General features: G+C 39.0%; 1 protein-coding gene across 2 annotated transcripts in view; it reads left to right on the top strand.

The window, feature by feature from the left end:
* The first annotated feature begins 268 nt into the window (after positions 1-268).
* The window catches only part of LOC133582515 (nucleoprotein TPR-like), a 113,177-nt gene continuing 91,700 nt past the window's right edge, over positions 269-21,745 (top strand). For both annotated transcript variants that reach the window (XM_061936565.2, XM_061936564.2), the window contains exons 1-13: positions 269-541; positions 3,800-3,904; positions 3,976-4,040; positions 5,763-5,853; positions 8,052-8,155; positions 8,221-8,385; positions 8,469-8,561; positions 11,296-11,376; positions 11,565-11,652; positions 12,222-12,359; positions 15,776-15,870; positions 17,741-17,938; positions 18,013-18,120. In XM_061936565.2, coding sequence (XP_061792549.1) covers positions 391-541; positions 3,800-3,904; positions 3,976-4,040; positions 5,763-5,853; positions 8,052-8,155; positions 8,221-8,385; positions 8,469-8,561; positions 11,296-11,376; positions 11,565-11,652; positions 12,222-12,359; positions 15,776-15,870; positions 17,741-17,938; positions 18,013-18,120 — 1,482 coding nt within the window. In that variant the 5' untranslated portion in view covers positions 269-390. The remainder of the gene's footprint in view (positions 542-3,799; positions 3,905-3,975; positions 4,041-5,762; positions 5,854-8,051; positions 8,156-8,220; positions 8,386-8,468; positions 8,562-11,295; positions 11,377-11,564; positions 11,653-12,221; positions 12,360-15,775; positions 15,871-17,740; positions 17,939-18,012; positions 18,121-21,745) is intronic.

The raw sequence follows: 21,745 nt of genomic DNA, 5'->3' as shown, positions 1-21,745 counted from the left end.
TTTCCGGTAGTGCGTTATGTTCAGACTTCCGTCGCATGTTTTAGTCGTCGTTCACGTTAGTCGGGATGCTTATTTCAGTATAAAAGTACTCTTAATGATTGAACACAGAAATTGTAACCTTTGTGTACCACAATGATGCTAATTATCAGTTATGTTTACATTTTGAGCACTTATGTTAAGGGCCGTAACAACGTAGACGCAACAGACTGTTTGCCTGCAATTCCGAGCAGGCATGGATGTTTGATTTTGAAAGCGTATGACCTACTTCCGGTTAATGTGACGTGACTCTTTCACCAACAGGCTTATCGGTGCTTCGATGCTCTCATGAGAGAGACACGCTTCTTTCTTCACTTGTGGCCTCAAAGCTAGAATAGATTTGTAGAGTCGGAGATGGCGCTCGTCCTGCTGCAGGCGCTGGAGCGGACGGAGCTGAACAAACTGCCTAAAGGTGTCCAAAACAAGCTGGAGAAGTTTGTCACGGATTTGCAGAATGCTAACGCGGCGCTCAGGACGCAGCAAGAGCGCTTCAAAGCAGACAGTGGTACGTAGCAGCCAAATATCCTCATGGAACATCATAAACTTCACTTTTTACTGCTCAACTTGGCAATAAACTTTGTACGTCGTCATAGGCGCTAACGTTAGCCTCATTGCTAACTTTGACGAAATATTGACTCAACCGGAAGTTTTTTATTTTGTTAATTTCCTTCTTTTTTACGCGCGTTTTATCAAGTATACAAACGCATTAGTTTTACACAAAGAAAACGTTGAATGTTGTGCAAACAAACTCCTTGTTAGTTTAGTTTAGGTCATTTTTCGTCTAATGCAGAAATGTCCATAGTGCGGCCCGCAGATCTTTTTTTTAACGCAACCGAAAGGGACAAGCGGTAGGAAATAGGTGGATGGAAAGTGACACATTCTAAAAATACTATTACAAAAAAAACATGAAAAAGAGCATACAGGTGAAATGGAAGGAGAAAACGTTCCAATGTCGACTCTTTCATTTTTCATAAAGCTCCCATGCAGACTTTTTTTTCAAAATAAAAGTGTCATTGCTCAAAAAAATAATAAAGAATCAAAATCAACGTCATTATGACTTATTGAACTATTGACGGCTCCAAGTACTACACTTTAAATATTACACTTCGAAATATTTTTCGAGGAAAACATTTGCCATAGTAAGTATTCCATGACAAAAAGGGCATATAAAAACAAATGTAAAAAACATAAAAAGGTGTAATCAACACATGGATTGATTGATTGATTGATTTAAACTTTTATTAGTAGATTGCACAGTACAGTACATATTCCGTACAATTGACCACTAAATGGTAACACCCCAATAAGTTTTTCAACTTGTTTAAGTCGGGGTCCACTTAAATTGATTCATGATACAGATATATATATATATATATATATATATATATATATATATATATATATATATATATATATATATATATATATATATATGAAGTTGATCTAGAGATTTAAGCCTTAAAAGTTGAAAAAAATAAATAAATGTATGGAAAATTATTAACTCTTTTATGAGTGTGGCCCTTTTGGATTCCCAAGAATTTTATTGAGAAAAATAATAAATAAATAAATCAAAATCAACATTATGAAGTATTGATCTATTTTACAGTCCTGTTACTTCACAGTGGAATATTCCACTTTGAAAATCTTTTTGGGGAAAATATTGCATATTTGATGTTTTTGTCATAAAAAAACCTTGGTTGTCTTTAAAAAAAAAGAAGGCATAAAACATAAAAAAAACCAAAACATATATTTAAAAAAAAAAAAATAAAATAAATATTGATATATATTTGGAAATGAAAAATATCAAAATGGCCCGCACACAATTATATTGTCAGTGTGCTGCCCTAAGTGGAATACATAGCTTGCTTCTCATGTACAGAAAAGGTTGAATGTTGTACAAACAAACTCCTTGTTAGTTTAGTTCAGGTCATTATTCGTGTAATACAGAGTTGTCCGCAGATCTTTTTTTTGAACGGAACGTGACACATTCTAAAAATACTATTACAAAAAAAAAACATGAAAAAGTGTAATAAAAGAGCATACAAGTGAAATGTAAGGAGAAAACTTTCCAATGTTGACTCAAATTGCATAAAACTCCCATGCAGAGTGAGAATTAAGAATTAAAATCAACGTCGTTATGACTTATTGAACTATTGACGGCTCCAAATACTTCACTTTAAATAATACACTTTTAAATATTTTCGAGGAAAATATTTACCATAAGTAAGTATTCTACGACAAAAAGGGCATATAAAAACAAATGTAAAAAACATAAAAAGGTGTAATCAACAGATGGATCTGAAGTTGGTCTAGAGATTTAAGCCTTAAAAGTTGAAAAAAATATATAAATGTATGGCTCTTTTATGAGTGTGGCCCTTTTGGATCCCTGAGAATTTTATTGAGAATTTTTTAGTGCATTTGATTAAAAAATAATAAATCAAAATCAACATTAGTATTGATATATTTTAGAGTCATGTTACTTCACAGTGGAATATTCCACTTTGAAAAAAATTTTAGGGGGAAATATTGCATATTTGATGTTTTTGTGATTAAAAAAAACGTGCTTTTCTTTAACAAAAAGGGCATAAAACATAAAAAAAAAACTTTATATCAATTAATAGATTTGAAGTTGTGCTAGAGATTTAAGCACTGACAAATAAATGTTATTATATATTTTTTGTAACATTTTTAAGACTGACATCGTTCTGTGTTGCCGGAAACAAACATGAGCAGAGCCCTAAAGGTTAAAAAATAAATAACATATTTTCCAGACTAGAGAGCGCAGTAGTATATAAACCGCACCTCTTAAATTTTAGGGAAAAAAAATTTGTCCATCTATTGGCCGCAGATATACACCTTGTGAAATGAGCTATTTACACAGAAATATTTTGTAAATGTTTATTTACATACCTTAATTGTTTCCAAACGCTGTCTGTAACAGGGCAGTAAAATGAAATCAAACAAAACAGAAGTCGTCGTCATGGACCCACTAGCTGCGCAAGCTAGCTCTCCAATCAGCTAAACAGACTCAATAACTCCATGCTGACGTTTTGCTGAATTTACTGGGGAATTTGTGAAACTGAAAAATACAAAAAGAATGCCATTGTAAGTTAATAATACTAACACAGACACTCGTAAACGTGTTAGCATATTAGCTAATGCTGAGAACGCTAGCTTGATTATATTACGATAGCACGTACAAATATGCATGAAAAAACTCCCAAAGACATCACACATGGGACGCTTTAGTAAGTAAGAATTGTTTTAGTTATATTGTAAAACTTAAAAATGTCTCTTGGAGTGATGAATAAAGAACCCATATGAGTAGAAATGGACAGCTAGAAGACGAAAGAACAATTCCACTTCCGGTTCAAAGCTTCAAGTAAGCAGGTAACGGTGCAGGTGTTCGCCCAGGAACATCTGCAGTAAGCGAACTCGTCCAAAGGATGGCGCCATAGCACGGACAATAACACACCATGTCAGTGTCTTTGCGCGTGTTTTCTGGAAACTATTTGCATTATGGCCGCCAGCGATAAAAATCCATAAATTAGCCGTGCCGTTTTATAAGCCGCGGGGCTCAAAGCGCAGGGGGAAAAAAGTAGCGAATTATAGTCCAGAATTAAAATATGTAAATGGCCCCTGCACGATTAGATTTTTCAGTGTGCTTCCCTAAGTGGAAGAAGTTTGAACACCCCTCATTTAATACATAGCTTGCTTTTCATGAAGAGTGAATAACTATGTTCTTCTTGTCTTTGACCTACAGAGCAGCAGTACTTTGACATTGAGAAGAAACTCGGGGAGAGTCAGGAACAAATCATTTCTGCTACAAGAGACCTGCAGGCGGTCAAGGAGGAAAATACAAAACTGAGTGAGCTGCTGAAGCCATTGAAATGTGTTGTGATTCATGTCACTCATTCATGTTATGTTTGCATTGTGCAGGTGAAGAGCTGAGTGCTCTGAAGGGGATTGATGGAGACACACCTGAAGATAAAGCCCTGCCGCAGGTAGAAGATGCTTGTTGGCGTGTAATATAACCAATATACAGTATATAATGTGTTTGATGGTTGTTGGCGTGTAATACAAACCCCGTTTCCATATGAGTTGGGAAATTGTGTTAGATGTAAATATAAACGGAATACAATGATTTGCAAATCCTTTTCAACCCATATTCAGTTGAATATGCTGCAAAGACAACATATTTGATGTTCAAACTCATAAACTTTATTTTTTATTTTTTTGCAAATAATAATTAACTTAGAATTTCATGGCTGCAACACGTGCCAAAGTAGTTGGGAAAGGGCATGTTCACCACTGTGTTACATGGCCTTTCCTTTTAACAACACTCAGTAAAGGTTTGGGAACTGAGGAGACACATTTTTGAAGCTTCTCAGGTGGAATTCTTTCCCTTTCTTGCTTGATGTACAGCTTAAGTTGTTCAACAGTCCGGGGGTCTCCGTTGTGCTATTTTAGGCTTCATAATGCGCCACACATTTTCAATAGGGGACAGGTCTGGACTACAGGCAGGCCAGTCTAGTACCCACACTCTTTTACGATAAATCCACGTTGATGTAACACGTGGCTTGGCATTGTCTTGCTGAAATAAGCAGGGGTGTCCATGGTAACGTTGCTTGGATGGCAACATATGTTGCTCCAAAACCTGTATGTACCTTTCAGCATTAATGGCGCCTTCACAGATGTGTAAGTTACCCATGTCTTGGCCACTAATACACCCCCGTACCATCACACATGCTGGCTTTTACACTTTGCGCCTATAACAAGCCGGATGGTTCTTTTCCTCTTTGGTCTGGAGGACACGACGTCCACAGTTTCCAAAAACAATTTGAAATGTGGACTCGTCAGACCACAGAACACTTTTCCACTTTGTATCAGTCCATCTTAGATGAGCTCAGGCCCAGCGAAGCCGACGGCGTTTCTGGGTGTTGTTGATAAACGGTTTTCGCCTTGCATAGGAGAGTTTTAACTTGCACTTACAGATGTAGCGACCAACTGTAGTTACTGACAGTGGGTTTCTGAAGTGTTCCTGAGCCCATGTGGTGATATCCTTTACACACTGATGTCACTTGTTGATGCAGTACTGCCTGAGGGACGGAAGGTCAGGGGCTTAGCTGCTTATGTGCAGTGATTTCTCCAGATTCTCTGAACCCTTTGATGATATTACGGAGCGTAGATGGTGAAATCCCTAAATTCCTTGCAATAGCTGCTTGAGAAAGGATTTTCTTAAACTGTTCAACAATTTGCTCACGCATTTGTTGACAAAGTGGTGACCCTCGCCCCATCCTTGTTTGTGAATGACTGAGCATTTCATGGAATCTTTTTTTATACCCAATCATGGCACCCACCTGTTCCGAATTAGCCTTTTCACCTGTGGGATGTTCCAAATAAGTCTTTGATGAGCATTCCTCAACTTTATCGGTATTTATTGCCACCTTTCCCAACTTCTTTGTCACGTGTTGCTGGCATCAAATTCTAAAGTTAATGATTATTTGCAAAAAAAAAAAGTTTATCAGTTTGAACATCAAATATGTTGTCTTTGTAGCATATACAATTGAATATGGGTTGAAAAGGATTTGCAAATCATTGTATTCCGTTTATATTTACATCTAACACAATTTCTCAACTCATATGGAAACGGGGTTTGCATAACCAGCACATGTGGAGATGATGGTTGTTGGCGTGTAATATAAGCAGCACATGTTTGAGTGCAGCAGTCCAAAGCCAAGTATGAGATCGAGGCAGAGAAAAGAGAGCTGGCCAGGCTGCTGGAGAAGAGAAGTCAGGAGGTGGAGAATCTCACAAGTAAGCACTTTACACAATCATAACAGCAGCCTTCACTTGAAATTACTCTTGCTCTTTAGATAGAATGGGCCAGTTGCCATGGTTACCTTTTTGTTGACAATGTGAAAAAGCATCAGTCCAACTAAATGACTCAACTTCCCACTAGTGGGACAAGGATTGAAAAGTCACACAGCATAACACATAGTTTGTACTATCATCTGCATGCCTTGTGCTCCAGATAGTACGTCTTCTACATTTTCACTTTCATAACCATGCTTTTGAACATGTTCCATTCCCAAACACACATCATTATTTCTCTTTTAAAAATGTATATGGTTTAAATATATGTCTTCAAACGGTCCAGACACTGTTGAAAAAAAACCTCGTAAGCATTGAATAGATTCCCCCGGTCACAACATTAGGATAGGATACAATAGACTTCATTTATTCCACAATGGGGAAATGATGTGGTTGGATTGCAGATTCAAAACATTAACACATGAAAACAAGAAGGAAACATTAAAGAACACAAAGGTAACAAAACATAATAGAGGACACAGCAGTGCTATTTTTGCATACAGCTACAAAAGTAAAACTTAACAGTAACCAAAAAATAAGCAATAAATAATGTATTTTCCGCACTGTAGAGTGCACCGGTAAATAAGCCACACCCACAACATTTTTAGGAACATTTTCCCCCCCCATATATTAGCCGTACTGGACTATAAGCCGCAGATATACGTTGTGAAATTAGTTATTTACACAGAAAGATACATTAATTGTTTCCAAACCTTGTCTGTAACATGGCAGTAAAACGGCCGATCCAACAAAACAGAAGTCATGGTCATGGACCCAATCAGCTAAACAGACTCAATAACTCCATGGTGACATTTTGGTGGATTTGCAAAAGTGAAACAATACAAAAAGAATGTAAGTTAATAATACTATCACAGACACTCGTAAACGTGTTTACGTATTAGCTAATGCTAATAACGCTAGCTTGGTTACATTACGATAGCATGTACAAATATGCACGAAACTACAGACGTCACACATGGGACACTTTAGTAAGTAAGAATAGCTTTAGTTATATTGTAAAACTTACAAACGTTGCTTGGAGTGAGGAATGAAGAATCCATACAAGTAGAAACACTACGGACGATTAGAAGACAGAACTGCACTTGTACTTCCGGTTGAAAGCACTAAATGTAAGGACACTGCAGCACCTGTCCAAAAGATGGCGCCATAGCACAGACAATAACACCGTTACAGTGTGTTTGCTTGTTTTGTTATAAACTCTTTGCATTGTGGCCGTCAGTGAAGAAAAACCCATAAATTAGCCGCACTGTTTTTAAGTTGCAGGGTTCAAAGTGTAAGGGAAAAAAGTAGCAGTTTATAGTCTGGAATGTACGCTATATTGCTACAATAATGAATACTTAAAAAAGTGAAATGTTTTAGTTATATTGTAAAACTTACAAATGTTGCTTGGAGTAACGAATGAAGAATCCATACGAGTAGAAACGCTATTGACGATTAGAAGACCGAACTGCACTTGTACTTCCAGTTCAAAGCACTAAAAGGACACTGCAGCACCTGTCCAAAAGATGGCGCCATAGCACAGACAATAACACCTTTACAGTGTATTTGCTTGTTTTTTTATAAACTATTTGCATTATATATGTAGAATATATTTATATTACCGGTATTCATATATTATATATATAATATATTATATTATTTATTATTATTATCATTGTCTATTGTGAGCGAACTGTGGGGCTAAATTTCCCCCAGGGATCAATAAAGTACTTTCTATTCTATTCTATTTTGGCCATCAGTGAAGAAAAATCCATAAATTAGCCGCACCGTTTTTAAGATGCAGGGTTCAAAGTATAGGGAAAAAAGTAGCAGTTTATAGTCTGGAATGTATGCTATATTGCTACAATAATGAACAGTTAAAAAGTGAAATCCAGGTCCAGGACATGAAGATGGGCAGGGGAGCTGAAGAGAAAGGAGCAGACAGAGGGAGAGAAAGAAGGGGGCTGGAGGAGTGTCTTTTCCTGTCTGCTCTGGCATGTTTTAAAGAAAATTCCGGTCTCATCACAATTAAAATGGCCTAAAATGTCTTAATTATCAATCAATTTAGAATGTGGATGAATGTAAATGTATTTTTTTGTGCACTTGTGTAAATGACTGTTGTTGTTGTTGTTGTTGTGCAGAAGAGGTGCAGCACCTGAATGAGAAAGTGGTGGAGGTGAACAAGGTGAAGGTGGAGCTGCAGTTGAAAGTGGATGAGATGCAGTCCTCTGAGGCCTCTGTGCAGGTACACACTGGACACTACATCTACTGTTGACATATTCTAAGTGCATTCCATCTATGTGCTTGTAGCAGCGGGAGAAGCGTATGGCGCAGGAAAAGGAGCTGCTGGACAACCAAATGAAGTGGCTGTCTGCTCAACTGAAGAGCAAAACAGAAGAAGTGCTTACCACCAACAGACAAACGGGCAAAGAGATGGTGGATCTGCGTGGGAGTCTGAAGAGCAAGACTGAGCAGGTGACACACACATGCTAACCTTAGTCAATGTTTGCTTGCTTTTGTTCACCTTCTTTGTAAAAAATCTGATTTATTTGTATTAGTTGACCAGACTGGAAAGTCAGGTCAGTTCTCTGAAGCAGGCCAGCGAAAGCAAGCAAAAAATAGCAGAAAACCTCAACAACAAACTGAAACAGGTATGTAAACACACCAATATAGTCCTTGTGTGTGTGTGTGTGTGTGTGTGTGTGTGTGTGTGTGTGTGTGTGTGTGTGTGTGTTTATATTAGTATATATACACACATATGTAAACATACAATATATGGGTATATATGTATGTGTATATATAAATATATATACTGTATGTATATACAGTATATACATATATATATATATATATATATATATGTGTGTGTGTGTGTGTATCTACAGTATATATGTATATATATATATATGGGTATATATATATATGGGTGTATATAGATACATATATATGTATATATATGTGTGTAAAATAAATATTTATATGTATATACAGTATATGTGGGTATAAATATATACATATACGGGTATATGTATATATGGCCTAGTATATGTATATATGGCCTAGTGGTTAGAGTGTCCGTCCTGAGATCGGTAGGTTGGGAGTTCAAATCCCGGCCGAGTCATACCAAAGACTATAAAAATGGGACCCATTACCTCCCTGCTTGGCACTCAGCATCAAGGGTTGGAATTGGGGGTTAAATCACCAAAATGATTCCCGGGCGCAGCCACCGCTGCTGCCCACTGCTCCCCTCACCTCCCAGGGGGTGATCAAGGGTGATGGGTCAAATGCAGAGAATAATTTCGCCACACCTAGTGTGTGTGTGACAATCATTGGTACTTTAACTTTTATATGTATATATATATAGGTGTATATGTATATATATATATATATATGGGTGTATATAGATACATATATGTGTGTAAAAAAAAAAAAAAAATATATATATATATATATATATGGCTATATATGTATAGATATATCTTTTTTATCTCTCTCTGTCTCTCTCTCTGTATATATATATATATATATATTTGTTATTTTGTATATATGTGTATATATACATTTTTATCTCTACTTATATACATCTCTCTCTCTCTCTCTCTCTCTCTCTCTCTGTATACATATATATATTTGTTATTTTGTATATATGTGTATATATACATTTTTATCTCTACTTATATACATATCTCTCTCTCTCTCTCTCTCTCTCTCTCTCTCTCTCTCTCTCTCTCTCTCTCTCTCTCTCTCTCTCTCTCTCTATTCTGTATGTATTAGGGTATATGTGTGTATATACTGTGTGTGTGTGTGTGTGTGTATATATATATATATATATATATATGTGTGTGTAAAATATATACCGTATTTTCCGCACCATAAGGCGCCCTGGGTTATAAGCCGCGCCTTCAATGAACGGCATATTTCAAAACTTTGTCCACCTATAAGCCGCCCCGTGTTGTAAGCCGCATCTAACTGCGCTAAAGGAATGTCAAAAAAACAGTCAAATAGGTCAGTCAAACTTTAATAATATATTAAAACCAGCGTGATGTGGGCGCGCATGGAATCGTATATCAACATGGACGAAGCTGCGTGAAAAAAGCCACCCGGCCTCTTCGCGTAAACTTAAACTTACCTTAACCACTCGCTCATCTTTTCTTCATCCATCCCTTCGAGTTAGCTTTTATGATGACGCCGGCTGGAAAGGTCTCTTTTGGCAAGGTCTTCCTTTTGAATATCACCATGGGTGGAAGTTTCTGGCCATTAGCATGACAAGCTAGAACCACAGTGAAGGATGACTTCTCATTCCCTGTGGTGCGAATATTCACCGTACGTGCTCCCGTTGTATCCACAGTGCGGTTCACAGGAATATCAGTTGCTGTGAAATAGTAATCCGTGTGCGGATGGAGAGATTGCGTCTTTTCATGAACCGGATCCCTGTCGTTTAGTAGGAGCCATTTTGTGGTCTTTACAGATGTAAACACACAAAGGAAATGAAACGTACGTAATATCCGCGCGCTTTTTCTTCTTCTACGTGGGCGGGTGGTTGCTTACAGTAGAAGAAGAAGCGCTTCCTGTTCTATGGGGGCGGGTGCTTACCTTGGCGGTTGCTTGCGTAGAAGAAGAAGCGCTTCCTGTTCTACCGGGAAAAAAGATGGCGGCTGTTTACCGTAGTTACGAGACCGAAACTTTATGAAAATGAATCTTAATATTTATCCATATATAAAGCGCACCGGGTTATAAGGCGCACTGTCAGCTTTTGAGAAAATTTGTGGTTTTTAGGTGCGCCTTATAGTGCGGAAAATACGGTATATATATGGCTATATATGTATAGATATATCTTTTTTTTATCTCTCTCTGTCTCTCTGTGTATATATATATTTATTTTTATTTTTTATTTTTGTATATATGTGTATATATACATTTTTATCTCTACTTATATACATCTCTCTCTCTTTCTCTCTCTCTCTATACTGTATATGTGTGTGTATATATATATATGCACATTTTAATATCGTCTAATACAAACTAAAACTCAATGTTAAAAAAGCTATTCTTTGTTGTAAGTTAATCAATATTTACTTTCTAATTTATTTTATTTTCTTTAATGTTAGTAAGGATTCGGAGGTGTACTTATAACAATTGTACAGACAAATGATACAACTTTTAGTCATGGTGGGGGCGCAAAATGTTGTTTTCTTCCTCGGGGCTGCGTAACAGAAGATAATTGAGTCGCTGACTTAGACCAAGGACCTCCTGTATCATAATAAACATTATTATGTGTGGAATATTACCTGCGTATTAATGGACTGTATCATGATGAATATTAGTATGTGTGGAATATTACCTGCGTATCAATGGACTGTTCATATTCTTTGACGGACTGTCCAGGCCAAGGATGAACTGAGTAGCATGGAGGAGAAATACCGCAATGAACTCAACGCTCACATCAAGTTGTCTTCTCTCTACAAGGTGAGGCCTCCTCAACCATCAACACATTCTACTTCACCAACAAATAAACCTTTCAATATCAAAGTACAAACATGATTATTTGCTTGGTAAAACAACACCCTTTCATCAAATAAGTAATCATCTCTGGATATTAATCTGATGGTGTTGCATCATTATTCAACCATTTATTTGTACTCCACTATTCCCAGGGAGTAGCATCAGATATGGAAAATAAGAATCAAGAACTGAGCAGAGCCGTGGAAGAGTTCAGCAAAGTGGTTAAAAGCACCACAGAAGGTGAATATCCAGTTTGTTTACTTGCAGTACATCTTTTTGTCTCCTTCAGTGTCACACAATGAAAGGACATTAATGGTGTTTACTTGGTAAATGGACATGCCTCTTTTAAAAACTGTAATGCTCTTTTTATTGTTTGTATTCCACACAAAAACATGAACTGTGCATATTTGTGTGTGTGTGTGTGTGTGTGTGTGTGTGTGTGTGTGTGTGTGCGTGCGTGCGTGCGTGCGTGCGTGCGTGCGTGCGTGCGTGCGTGCGTGCGTGCGTGCGTGCGTGCGTGCGTGCGTGCGTGCGTGCGTGCGTGCGTGCGTGCGTGCGTGCGTGCGTGCGTGCGTGCGTGCGTGCGTGCGTGCGTGCGTGCGTGCGTGCGTGCGTGCGTGCGTGCGTGCGTGCGTGCGTGCGTGCGTGCGTGCGTGCGTGCGTGCGTGCGTGCGTGCGTGCGTGCGTGCGTGCGTGCGTGCGTGCGTGCGTGCGTGCGTGCGTGCGTGCGTGCGTGCGTGCGTGCGTGCGTGCGTGCGTGCGTGCGTGCGTGCGTGCAAAACCGTCTTCTTTTTCTTCTGTACTTGCAGCCAGCAAACTTTGGGAAAAGAAGGCGTCTGATGCAGAGGAAGGAAAGAGCCGGTTGGAGGCAGAGCTTCGGGAAAAGATCCAGAAAATGGAGAAAGAGCTGGAAAACTCTTCTATAAAAGCTTCTGGCAAACTTTGCTGTAAGATTAAATGACAACTTTCTTTTCACCTCGCGCCCAAAGTACGAGGCACTAGCTCACAGGTGTCAAAGTAAAGGTCCGGGGGGGGGGCCAGAGTGCACTGGCAAATAGGCCGCACCCACTAAATTTGAAAAGAAAAATATATTTCCATATATTAGCCGCAGATATATATGTTGTGAAATTAGTTATTTACACAAAAATATTTTGTAAATGTTTATTTACATACCTTAATTGTTTCCAAACAGTGTCTGTAACAGGGCAGTAAAACGGCTGATCAAACAAAACAGAAGTCATGGTCATGGACCCACTAGCTGCGCATGCTAGCTCTCCAATCAGCTAAACAGACTCAATAACTCCACGCTGACATTTTGGTGAATTTGTGAAAGTGAAACAATACAAAAAGAATGATATTGTAAGTTAATAATACTAACACAGACACTCGTAAATGTGTTAGCATATTCGCTCATGCTAAGGACGCCAGCTTAATTACATTACGATAGCATGTACAAATATGCATGAAAACACTCCTACAGACATTACACATGGGACACTTTAGTAAGTAAAACTAGTTTTAGTTATATTGTAAACGTACCAGCGTTGCCTGGAGTGATGAATGAAGAATAATTTTGAGTACAAACACTATGGACGATTTGAAAGCTCTAAACAGAAGGGCACTGAAGCAGCTGCTTTGGGCAAACTTGACCAAAAGATGGCGCCACAGCACAAACAATAACACACCTTTTCAGTGTATTTGTCTGTAATTTAAAAAAAAAAACTATTTGCATTATGACTGTCAGCGAAGACAAATCCAAAAATCAATTGCACCGTTTTATAAACTGCAGGGTTCGAAGCGTAGGAAAAAGTTGCAGCTTATAGTCCAAAAATGTACAGTACCGGTACTTATCTTTTCTTACTAAGTGTATTCGTTCTTTCCATTTTGACAGAAATGCCATTGTATGCAATAGCGTTTCTTTTAAACTTTAATATTATCTATTAATGCGACAAATATTAAACTGTTATATGTTTTAAACTTTTTTTAAGTTCAAATAAAAATAATGGTAAAATAAACACCTGCCTAACTTATGATTTCAAAGCGAGTTATCAATATAAAAAATATAAACAATATATTTGATGGTTAAAAAAACAACTTGACAGCTCAGTTGTCAGAATTTGACTGTAAAAAATACTATAGTGTTGTTTTTCCATTTAAAACCACCGTAAATTCTACAAGAAAATGTGACGACTGACCTGCAAAATTAACTGCAAAATCAAAAGCTTTTTTACAGTGTATGTAAAAAAAAAAGTAATAATCAGATTCATATGTAATTGTATAATGTGAATCCCTATATATTTATAATTTGGAGGGCAGCCATAACTGCCAGGCGGTCCTCAGTAAAAATGAGTTTGACACTCCTGCCTGAGCTATTGTGCTATATTATTAATAGTCCTAGTCTCTATACCAGGGGTCGGCAACCCGCGGCTCCGGAGCCGCATGCGGCTCTTTGATCACTCAGATGCGGCTCAGCTGCATACCTGCCGATTTTCCCGGGAGATTTCCAGATTTCGGTGCTTCTCGCAGATAACTCTGATTTTCACACTAAACATTAATTATAAGGGTGTGACATGATTGTACAGCATTTAGCGCACTCTACAATCTGTACTAACAGCATGCCAGCCTAGCCTTTTGTTGTATGCATCTTCTGCTTGCACACGTAAGTGATAGCAAAGCATACTTAGTCAACAGCCACACAGGTTACACTGACGGTGGCCATATAAAACAACTTTAAGACTCTTACTAATAATGCGCCACACTTTGAACCAAAACCAAACAAGAATGACAAACACATTTCGGGAGAACATCTGCATCGTAACACAACATAAACACAACAGAACAAATACCCAGAATCCCATGCAGCCCTGACTCTTCCGGGCTACATTATACACCCCTGCTACCACCAAACCCCGCCCCCACCTGCTACCACCAAACCCCGCCCCCACCCCAACCCTGCCGCCCCCCGTGCGTCGGTTGAGGTGGGCGGGGTTTGGTAGCAGGGGTGTATAATGTAGCCCGGAAGAGTTAGGGCTGCATGGGATTCTGGGTATTTGTTCTGTTGTGTTTATGTTGTGTTACTGTGCAGATGTTCTCTCGAAATGTGTTTATCATTCTTGTTTGGTGTGGGTTCACAGTGTGGCGCATTATTAGTAAGAGTGTTAAAGTTTTTTATACTGCCACCGTCAGTGTAACCTATGTGGTTGTTGACCAAGTATGCCTTGCTGTCACTTACATGAGCAAGCAGAAGCCCCATACAACGTGTGGCTGGGCCGGTATGCTGGTTGTAGTGGGCGCTAAATTCTGTACCTTCACGGCACGTTCATGAGAATAATTGCCCTGAAATTCGTAGTCTGCCGGAAAAATCGGGAGTGTTGACAAATATGACGCTGTCAAGCGCCATTCATATAAAACTCGCGGGCCGCACCAACATTCAAGTTTCATGCTAAGGTGTGGGCCGCGTGTTTGAGACCCCTGGTTTATACATAGCACAACGCAAAAAAAAAACTTTGTTTGCAGTGTTATTTCATTTCAAATTTCAAAAGATTTTTGTGGCTCCCATTGTTTTCTTTAATTTGTGAAACTGGTCAAAATGGCTCTTTGAGTGGTAAAGGTTGCCGACCCCTGCTCTATACCCATGCAATATATGGACTAAATCCAAACTTAAATGTACTTAAAAGTACCTAAATGGGCAAATGTCAAAAACAAAGCAAGCCATCTGAGACCATACCCGTATTTTTCGGAGTATAAGTCGCACCGGCCGAAAATGCATAATAAAGAAGGGAAAAAACATATATACCGTAAGTCGCACTGGAGTATAAGTGGCATTTTTTGGGGAAATGTATTTGATATAAGCCAACAGCAAGAATAGACATTTGAAAGGCAATTTAAAATAAATGAAGAATAGTGAACAACAGGCTGAATAAGTGTACGTTATATGAGGCATAAATAACCAACTGGTATGTTAACGTAACATATTATGGTAAGAGTCATTCAAATAACTATAACATATAGAACATGCTATACAATCTGTCACTCCTAATCGCTAAATCCCATGAAATCTTATACGTCTAGTCTCTTACGTGAATGAGATCAATAATATTATAATGTGGTAATCATTTCACACATAAGTCGCTCCTGAGTATAAGTCGCACCTATGAAAAAAACTGCCACTTATAGTCCGAAAAATATGGTAAATACTTTTAATAATATAATAGAATCCTAAGGCTTGTGCAACACACTTGGCTTAGCTAGAAAGCTAGCGGTGTCATTGGACTCACTGGACATGGTGACAAAAGTGGAAAAATCAACATCACATAACGAATCCTGCCTAAGATAATCTTTGAAATGTTTTCTTTCCAACAAGGTGTGCCTTCTGTGAGTGAGGAGCAGCTGGAGTCCATGTGTCCGTCTGCAGCTGCCATCGCTGCCATTGTCAAGCCTGGCATGAAGTTCTTTGACGTGAGTTTTACTACAGACACATATCAAAATCAATAGATGATTTACTTTGACTTTTACACCAAGTCTTGTTGCTCAACTCTTGACTCCTTCAGCCAGCAAACTACTAGAATTAATTGGAATTGCTTTCAAGTCTCAGGGTTTCCCCCCAGATTGACAACATACTGGTGGTGTAGTCAACATGAAGCATCATATCATTTGCAGAATTTTCTTTGAAAAATGTTGTACGTACATTTAAAAGCAAATATGTGTTATTATTAATTAATGTTAACATATACAATGGTGGTCAAAAGTGTACATAGACTTGTAAAGAACATCATGTCATGGCTGTCTTGACTTTACAATCATTCTTATTTTTTTGTGATGTAGTGATTGGAGCACATACTTGTTGGTCACAAAAAACATTCATGAAGTTTGCTTCTTTTATGAATTTATTATGGCTCTACTGAAAATGTGAGCACAGAACTTTCCTCCAGAAGGTCTTATCTTTGTCCATGTGATGTCAGATGAAACAAAAAGTGAGCTGTTTGGCCACAATACCCAGCAATATGTTTGGAGGAGAAAAGGTGAGGCCTTTAATCCCAGGAACACCATTCCTACCGTCAAGCATGGTGGTGGTGGTAGTATTATGCTCTGGGCCTGTTTTGCTGCCAATGGAACTGCTGCTTTAAATGGGACAAAGAAAAAGGAGGATTAGCTCCAAATTCTTCAAGACAAGCTAAAATCCTCAGCCCGAAGGTTGGGTCTTGGGCACAGTTGGGTGTTTCAACAGGACAATGACCCCAAAAGTGGTAAAGGAATGGCTAAATCAGGCTAGAATGAAGGTTTTAGAATGGCCTTCCCAAAGTCCTGACTTAAAGGTGTGGACAATGCTGAAGAAACAAGTCCATGTCAGAAAAGCAACACATTTAGCTGAAGTGCAGCAATTTAGTGGTCAAGTGGTCAAGCAGAAGCTTGTGGATGACTACCAAAAGCGCCTTATTGCAGGTAAACTTGCCAAGGGACATGTAAGCAAATATTAACATTGCTGTATGTATAATATTGGTGCAGTTCAGCTAAATGTGTTGCTTTTCTGACATGGACTTGTTTCTTCAGTATTGTCCACACCTTTAAGTCAGGACTTTGGGAAGACCATTCTAAAACCTTCATTCTAGCCTGATTTAGCCATTCCTTTACCACTTTTGGGTCATTGTCCTGTTGGAACACCCAACTGCGCCCAAGACCCAACCTCCGGGCTGATGATTTTAGCTTGTCCTGAAGAATTTGGAGCTAATCCTCCTTTTTCATTGTCCCATTTAAAGCAGCAGTTCCATTGGCAGCAAAACAGACCCAGAGCATAATACTACCACCACCATGCTTGACGGTAGGAATGGTGTTCCTGGGATTAAAGGCCTCACCTTTTCTCCTCCAAACATATTGCTGGGTATTGTGGCCAAACAGCTCACTTTTTGTTTCATCTGACATCACATGGACAAAGATTAGACCTCCTGGAGGAAAGTTCTGTGGTTCATGCATGAAAGAAATGTAACACAAACAGACTCATCATCAATCACACACACATGCACAGATGAATGCATGGCTGAGTACAGAGGAGCCAGGTGAGGAAACACTATCTCATCAGACCACGACCACCAGGACGCTGACACAAAGCGTATAAGCCCTGATGTAGAGGGAGGAACACTGGAAAGTGAAAACAATAAAAGATGTAAAATAGTAAGAAGCATGAGTAAATAAAGAATAAAATACTAGTATACTTGCTTACCCCATTATTGCTGCAAAAGACATGACATCAAGATGTAGAATTTAGCCTGGTTGATGCTGTGTTGTGATGGCTACAAGGTCAATGTGTCCTGCTGTGTGTCTGTGCTCTCAGTTGTATAACGCCTATTCTGAGTGTCAGACTCAGCTGCAGCTGGAGAAGCAGGAGACCAGGAGGGTGAGCAAAGTGTTGGATGACATCGTGCAGGAGGTGGAGTCCAAAGCACCCGTCCTCAGGCGGCAGAGAGAAGAGTATGAGAGCATGCAGAGGTCCATGGCCTCCCTGTGGAACAAACTGGAACAGGCCCGCACGGTCCGTGAGACCTATTGTGTCATCCTTTTCATTTCCCAGTCATGCAGAATGACTTTCATACAACACTTGTTCAGGAGATCTACAGCTTGCAGAAAGAGAAGGAGGAGGCCAAGCAGCAGTGTGACAACTTGGAGAAGGACAAGCTGAGGGCAGACAGACTCCTGGATGACACGTCCACACAAGTACTGCACTTCTACAACCTTCTTGTACAACGCAGCCTTAGTACCAAAACCAAGAAAATAAAATCATACCGTATTTTCCGCACTATAAGGCGCACCGGATTATTAGCCGCACCTTCAATGAATTACATATTTCATAACTTTGTCCACCAATAAGCCGCCCCGGATTATAAGCCGCGCCTACGCTGCGCTAAAGGGAATGTCAAAAAAACAGTCAGATAGTTCAGTCAAACTTTAATAATATATTGAAAACCAGCGTTCTAACAACTCTGTCCCAAAATGTACGCAAATGTGCAATCACAAACATAGTAAAATTCAAAATGGTGTAGAGCAATACCAACATAATGTTGCTCGAACGTTAATGTCACAACACACAAAATAAACATAGCGCTCACCTTCTGAAGTTATTCTTCATTCGTAAATCCTTCGAATTCTTCGTCTTCGGTGTCCGAATTGAAAAGTTGCGCAAGCGTGGGATCCAAAAATGGCCGGCTCCGTCTCGTCGAAGTCATCGGATTCAGTGTCGCTGTTGTTGTGCAGCAGTTCTGTGAATCCTGCCTTCCGGAAAGCTCGGACCACAGTTGTGACCGAAATATCTGCCCAGGCATTTACGATCCACTGGCAAATGTTGGCGTATGTCGTCCGGCGCTGTCTGCCCGTCTTAGTGAAGGTGTGTTCGCCTTCGGAGCTGTGTGAAAAAAGCCACCCGGCCTCTTCGCGTAAACTTCCCTTAACCACTCGCTCATCTTTTCTTCATCCATCCATCCCTTCGAGTTAGCTTTTATGATGACGCCGGCTGGAAAGGTCTCTTTTGGCAAGGTCTTCCTTTTGAATATCACCATGGGTGGAAGTTAGCATGGCAAGCTAGAACCACAGTGAAGGATGACTTCTCATTCCCTGTGGTGCGAATATTCACCGTACGTGCTCCCGTTCCACAGTGCGGTTCACAGGAATATCAGTTGCTGTGAAATACGGTAGTAATCCGTGTGCGGATGGAGAGATTGCGTCTTTTTATGAACCGGATCCCTGTCGCTTTGTAGGAGCCATTTTGTGGTCTTTACAGATGTAAACAGGAAATGAAACGTACGGTGATATCCGCGCGTTTTTTCTTCTTCTTCCGGGGGCGGGTGGTTGCTTACAGTAGAAGAAGAAGCGCTTCCTGTTCTATGGGGGCGGGTGCTTTCCTTGGCGGTTGCTTGCGTAGAAGAAGAAGCGCTTCCTGTTCTACCGGGAAAAAAGATGGCGGCTGTTTACCGAAGTTGCGAGATCGAAACTTTATGAAAATGAATCGTAATAAAGCGCACCGGGTTATAAGGCGCACTGTCAGCTTTTGAGAAAAATTGTGGTTTTTAGGTGCGCCTTATAGTGCGGAAAATACGGTAAGTAGGATTAGATAAAGGAAAATACTATAAAGGATTGGTGTTTGGCCAAATGACTGGTGATATTAGTGCTGTCATATGATTATTTTAATCATTCATTTCAATTTGGGTTAATTAACACAAGTTATTACTCGCTTGCATGATTTACATTAACTCAAACAAGAGCCTGATATTTGGACACATATTACATTTAACTTTCAAAATGTCCTTCAGCAACATAAATTAAATGTTCTAGACCAGGGCTGCCCACACTTTTTCAGCAGACTAACTACTTTTTAAATGACCAAGTGGAGCTGATCTACCTCATACATACTGTTGCGTTTGGACCAGTTGTTCCTCCCAGGGAATTCAAGTCACAAGTCGCTCCCAAGCTCTTTACGACACTTAAAGCTGAGTAGAAAAACCACCAGAGACAGAATAGGTATTTTGTAATATATTTGCAACACTTTGCATATACATTGAGACCAGTCCAGCATAGAACATTCAATCGCGCCGCCAAGATGGTCTGCTCCCCCCCGACCAACCCTCTCCCCTCTTAAGTCTCTCTTCCTCCCACCCTGGCAGTCATGTCTCTCCAGCCAAAACAAATGCCCATTATCTCTCTTTCTAACATTCCTCATTCAAGGTTAAGCACACAGTTTTGCAGACAACCAAAAGACCACAATTGGAAGAAAAACACTAGCTGTTTTGTAATATGATTATGAAATAAAAATAAGTAACACTTAAATTCGGATATATGTAAATATCTGCCTCCGACAATACACATATATATATATGTATATATATATATATTTATATATTTATATATTATATACTATTATACAAGATGTATAATGATATATACATTGTTTTTAAAATCAGCTCCCTCTGCTACACATTAAAATCTGTTTTGAATAATGACAAATAAGGAAGCAACCCCACACCAAAGTCTTCTTTGTTAAAAGTTAAGTTAAGTTTAAGTAGCAATGATTGTCACACACACACTAGGTGTGGTGAATTTATTCTCTGCATTTGACCCAACCCCTTGATCACCCGTGGGAGGTGAGGGGAGCAGTGAGCAGCAGCGGTGCCATGCCCGGGAATCATTTTTGTTGATTTAACCCCCAATTCCAAGCCTTGATGCTGAGTGCCAAGCAGGGAGGTAATGGCTCCCATTTTTATAGTCTTTTGGTATGACTCACGATTTACCCATCTCAGGGCGGACACTCTAACCACTAGGCCACTGAGTTGGGTTGAATAATGACAAATAATGAAGCAACACCACATATAAGTTAAAATCCACTTTGAATAATGACAAAAAAGGAAGCAACATCACACAAAAGTTTGTAACACAACAATATTTCCTCCTCAAAAGTTCCTCAAAGTCACGACCACGTTTTATCAACTGTCCTCTGAGCGATCCATTACTCCACAGGCCAATATTAATCCACTGAAAAAAGTGAAACATTTAGGTCATATAATAATCCATAAAGTTGCTTTGAAGCAAGACAGCATCCGCTGTGACTGACAGGTCTCTAGTTGACGTCTGATGCCACGTTTGTGTGTCATTAAAACACATTTTGCTTAAATGTGTTTCAGTTATTTCGGTCTCTTCACTACAAACTGGACGATCGATCATTACACTTGCTCACTGAGTCTTTGTATTTATATAATACACACACACACACACATCTGTAGCACTACACTCAACATGGCTTCTGGTCCGTCACTCAAATACGTCCGTGTGCAACATAAACACAAACAACAATTGCTATTGTTACAAAATGCACACCCTTAACATGTTAATTGATTGCATTGATTTATATATTTGATATATCATGTAAAGTGTCTGTGCTCTGCACATGTATGCCATATATATATATAAAGGTTTATTTGAAATAGGGACAGATACAGAAACTACATATATGTATCATAGTGTGAACACTTGTCCCCAACAACAACAACACAGATCTAACATCATTAAAATAGGAAAATAAAAAGAATGAGGCAAAGAGAAGTGGATAATAATGATAATAGTAATAATACAAAGTGCAGTCCAGATAAAAGCCAATAATAATAATAATAATAACACAGACAAAGTGCAAACTAGATAAGAACCAATTAGTAAAAATGAGTAAAAACTAAACATGGGAACACGATTGTTGCTCAACTAGCCACAATTTTGTTTGCTTTTTTATAACATAATATATATGTAATATATAAATATTATTTCCAGCTGTAGTGAATATAAACCCAGTGATGGATGTGTG

This window comes from Nerophis lumbriciformis, linkage group LG03 (genome assembly GCF_033978685.3).
Source record: "Nerophis lumbriciformis linkage group LG03, RoL_Nlum_v2.1, whole genome shotgun sequence".
NCBI classification, from domain to species: domain Eukaryota; kingdom Metazoa; phylum Chordata; class Actinopteri; order Syngnathiformes; family Syngnathidae; genus Nerophis; species Nerophis lumbriciformis.
The sequence above is the reverse complement of the archived record's forward strand: the minus strand, read 5'-3'. Positions and strand labels throughout refer to the sequence as shown.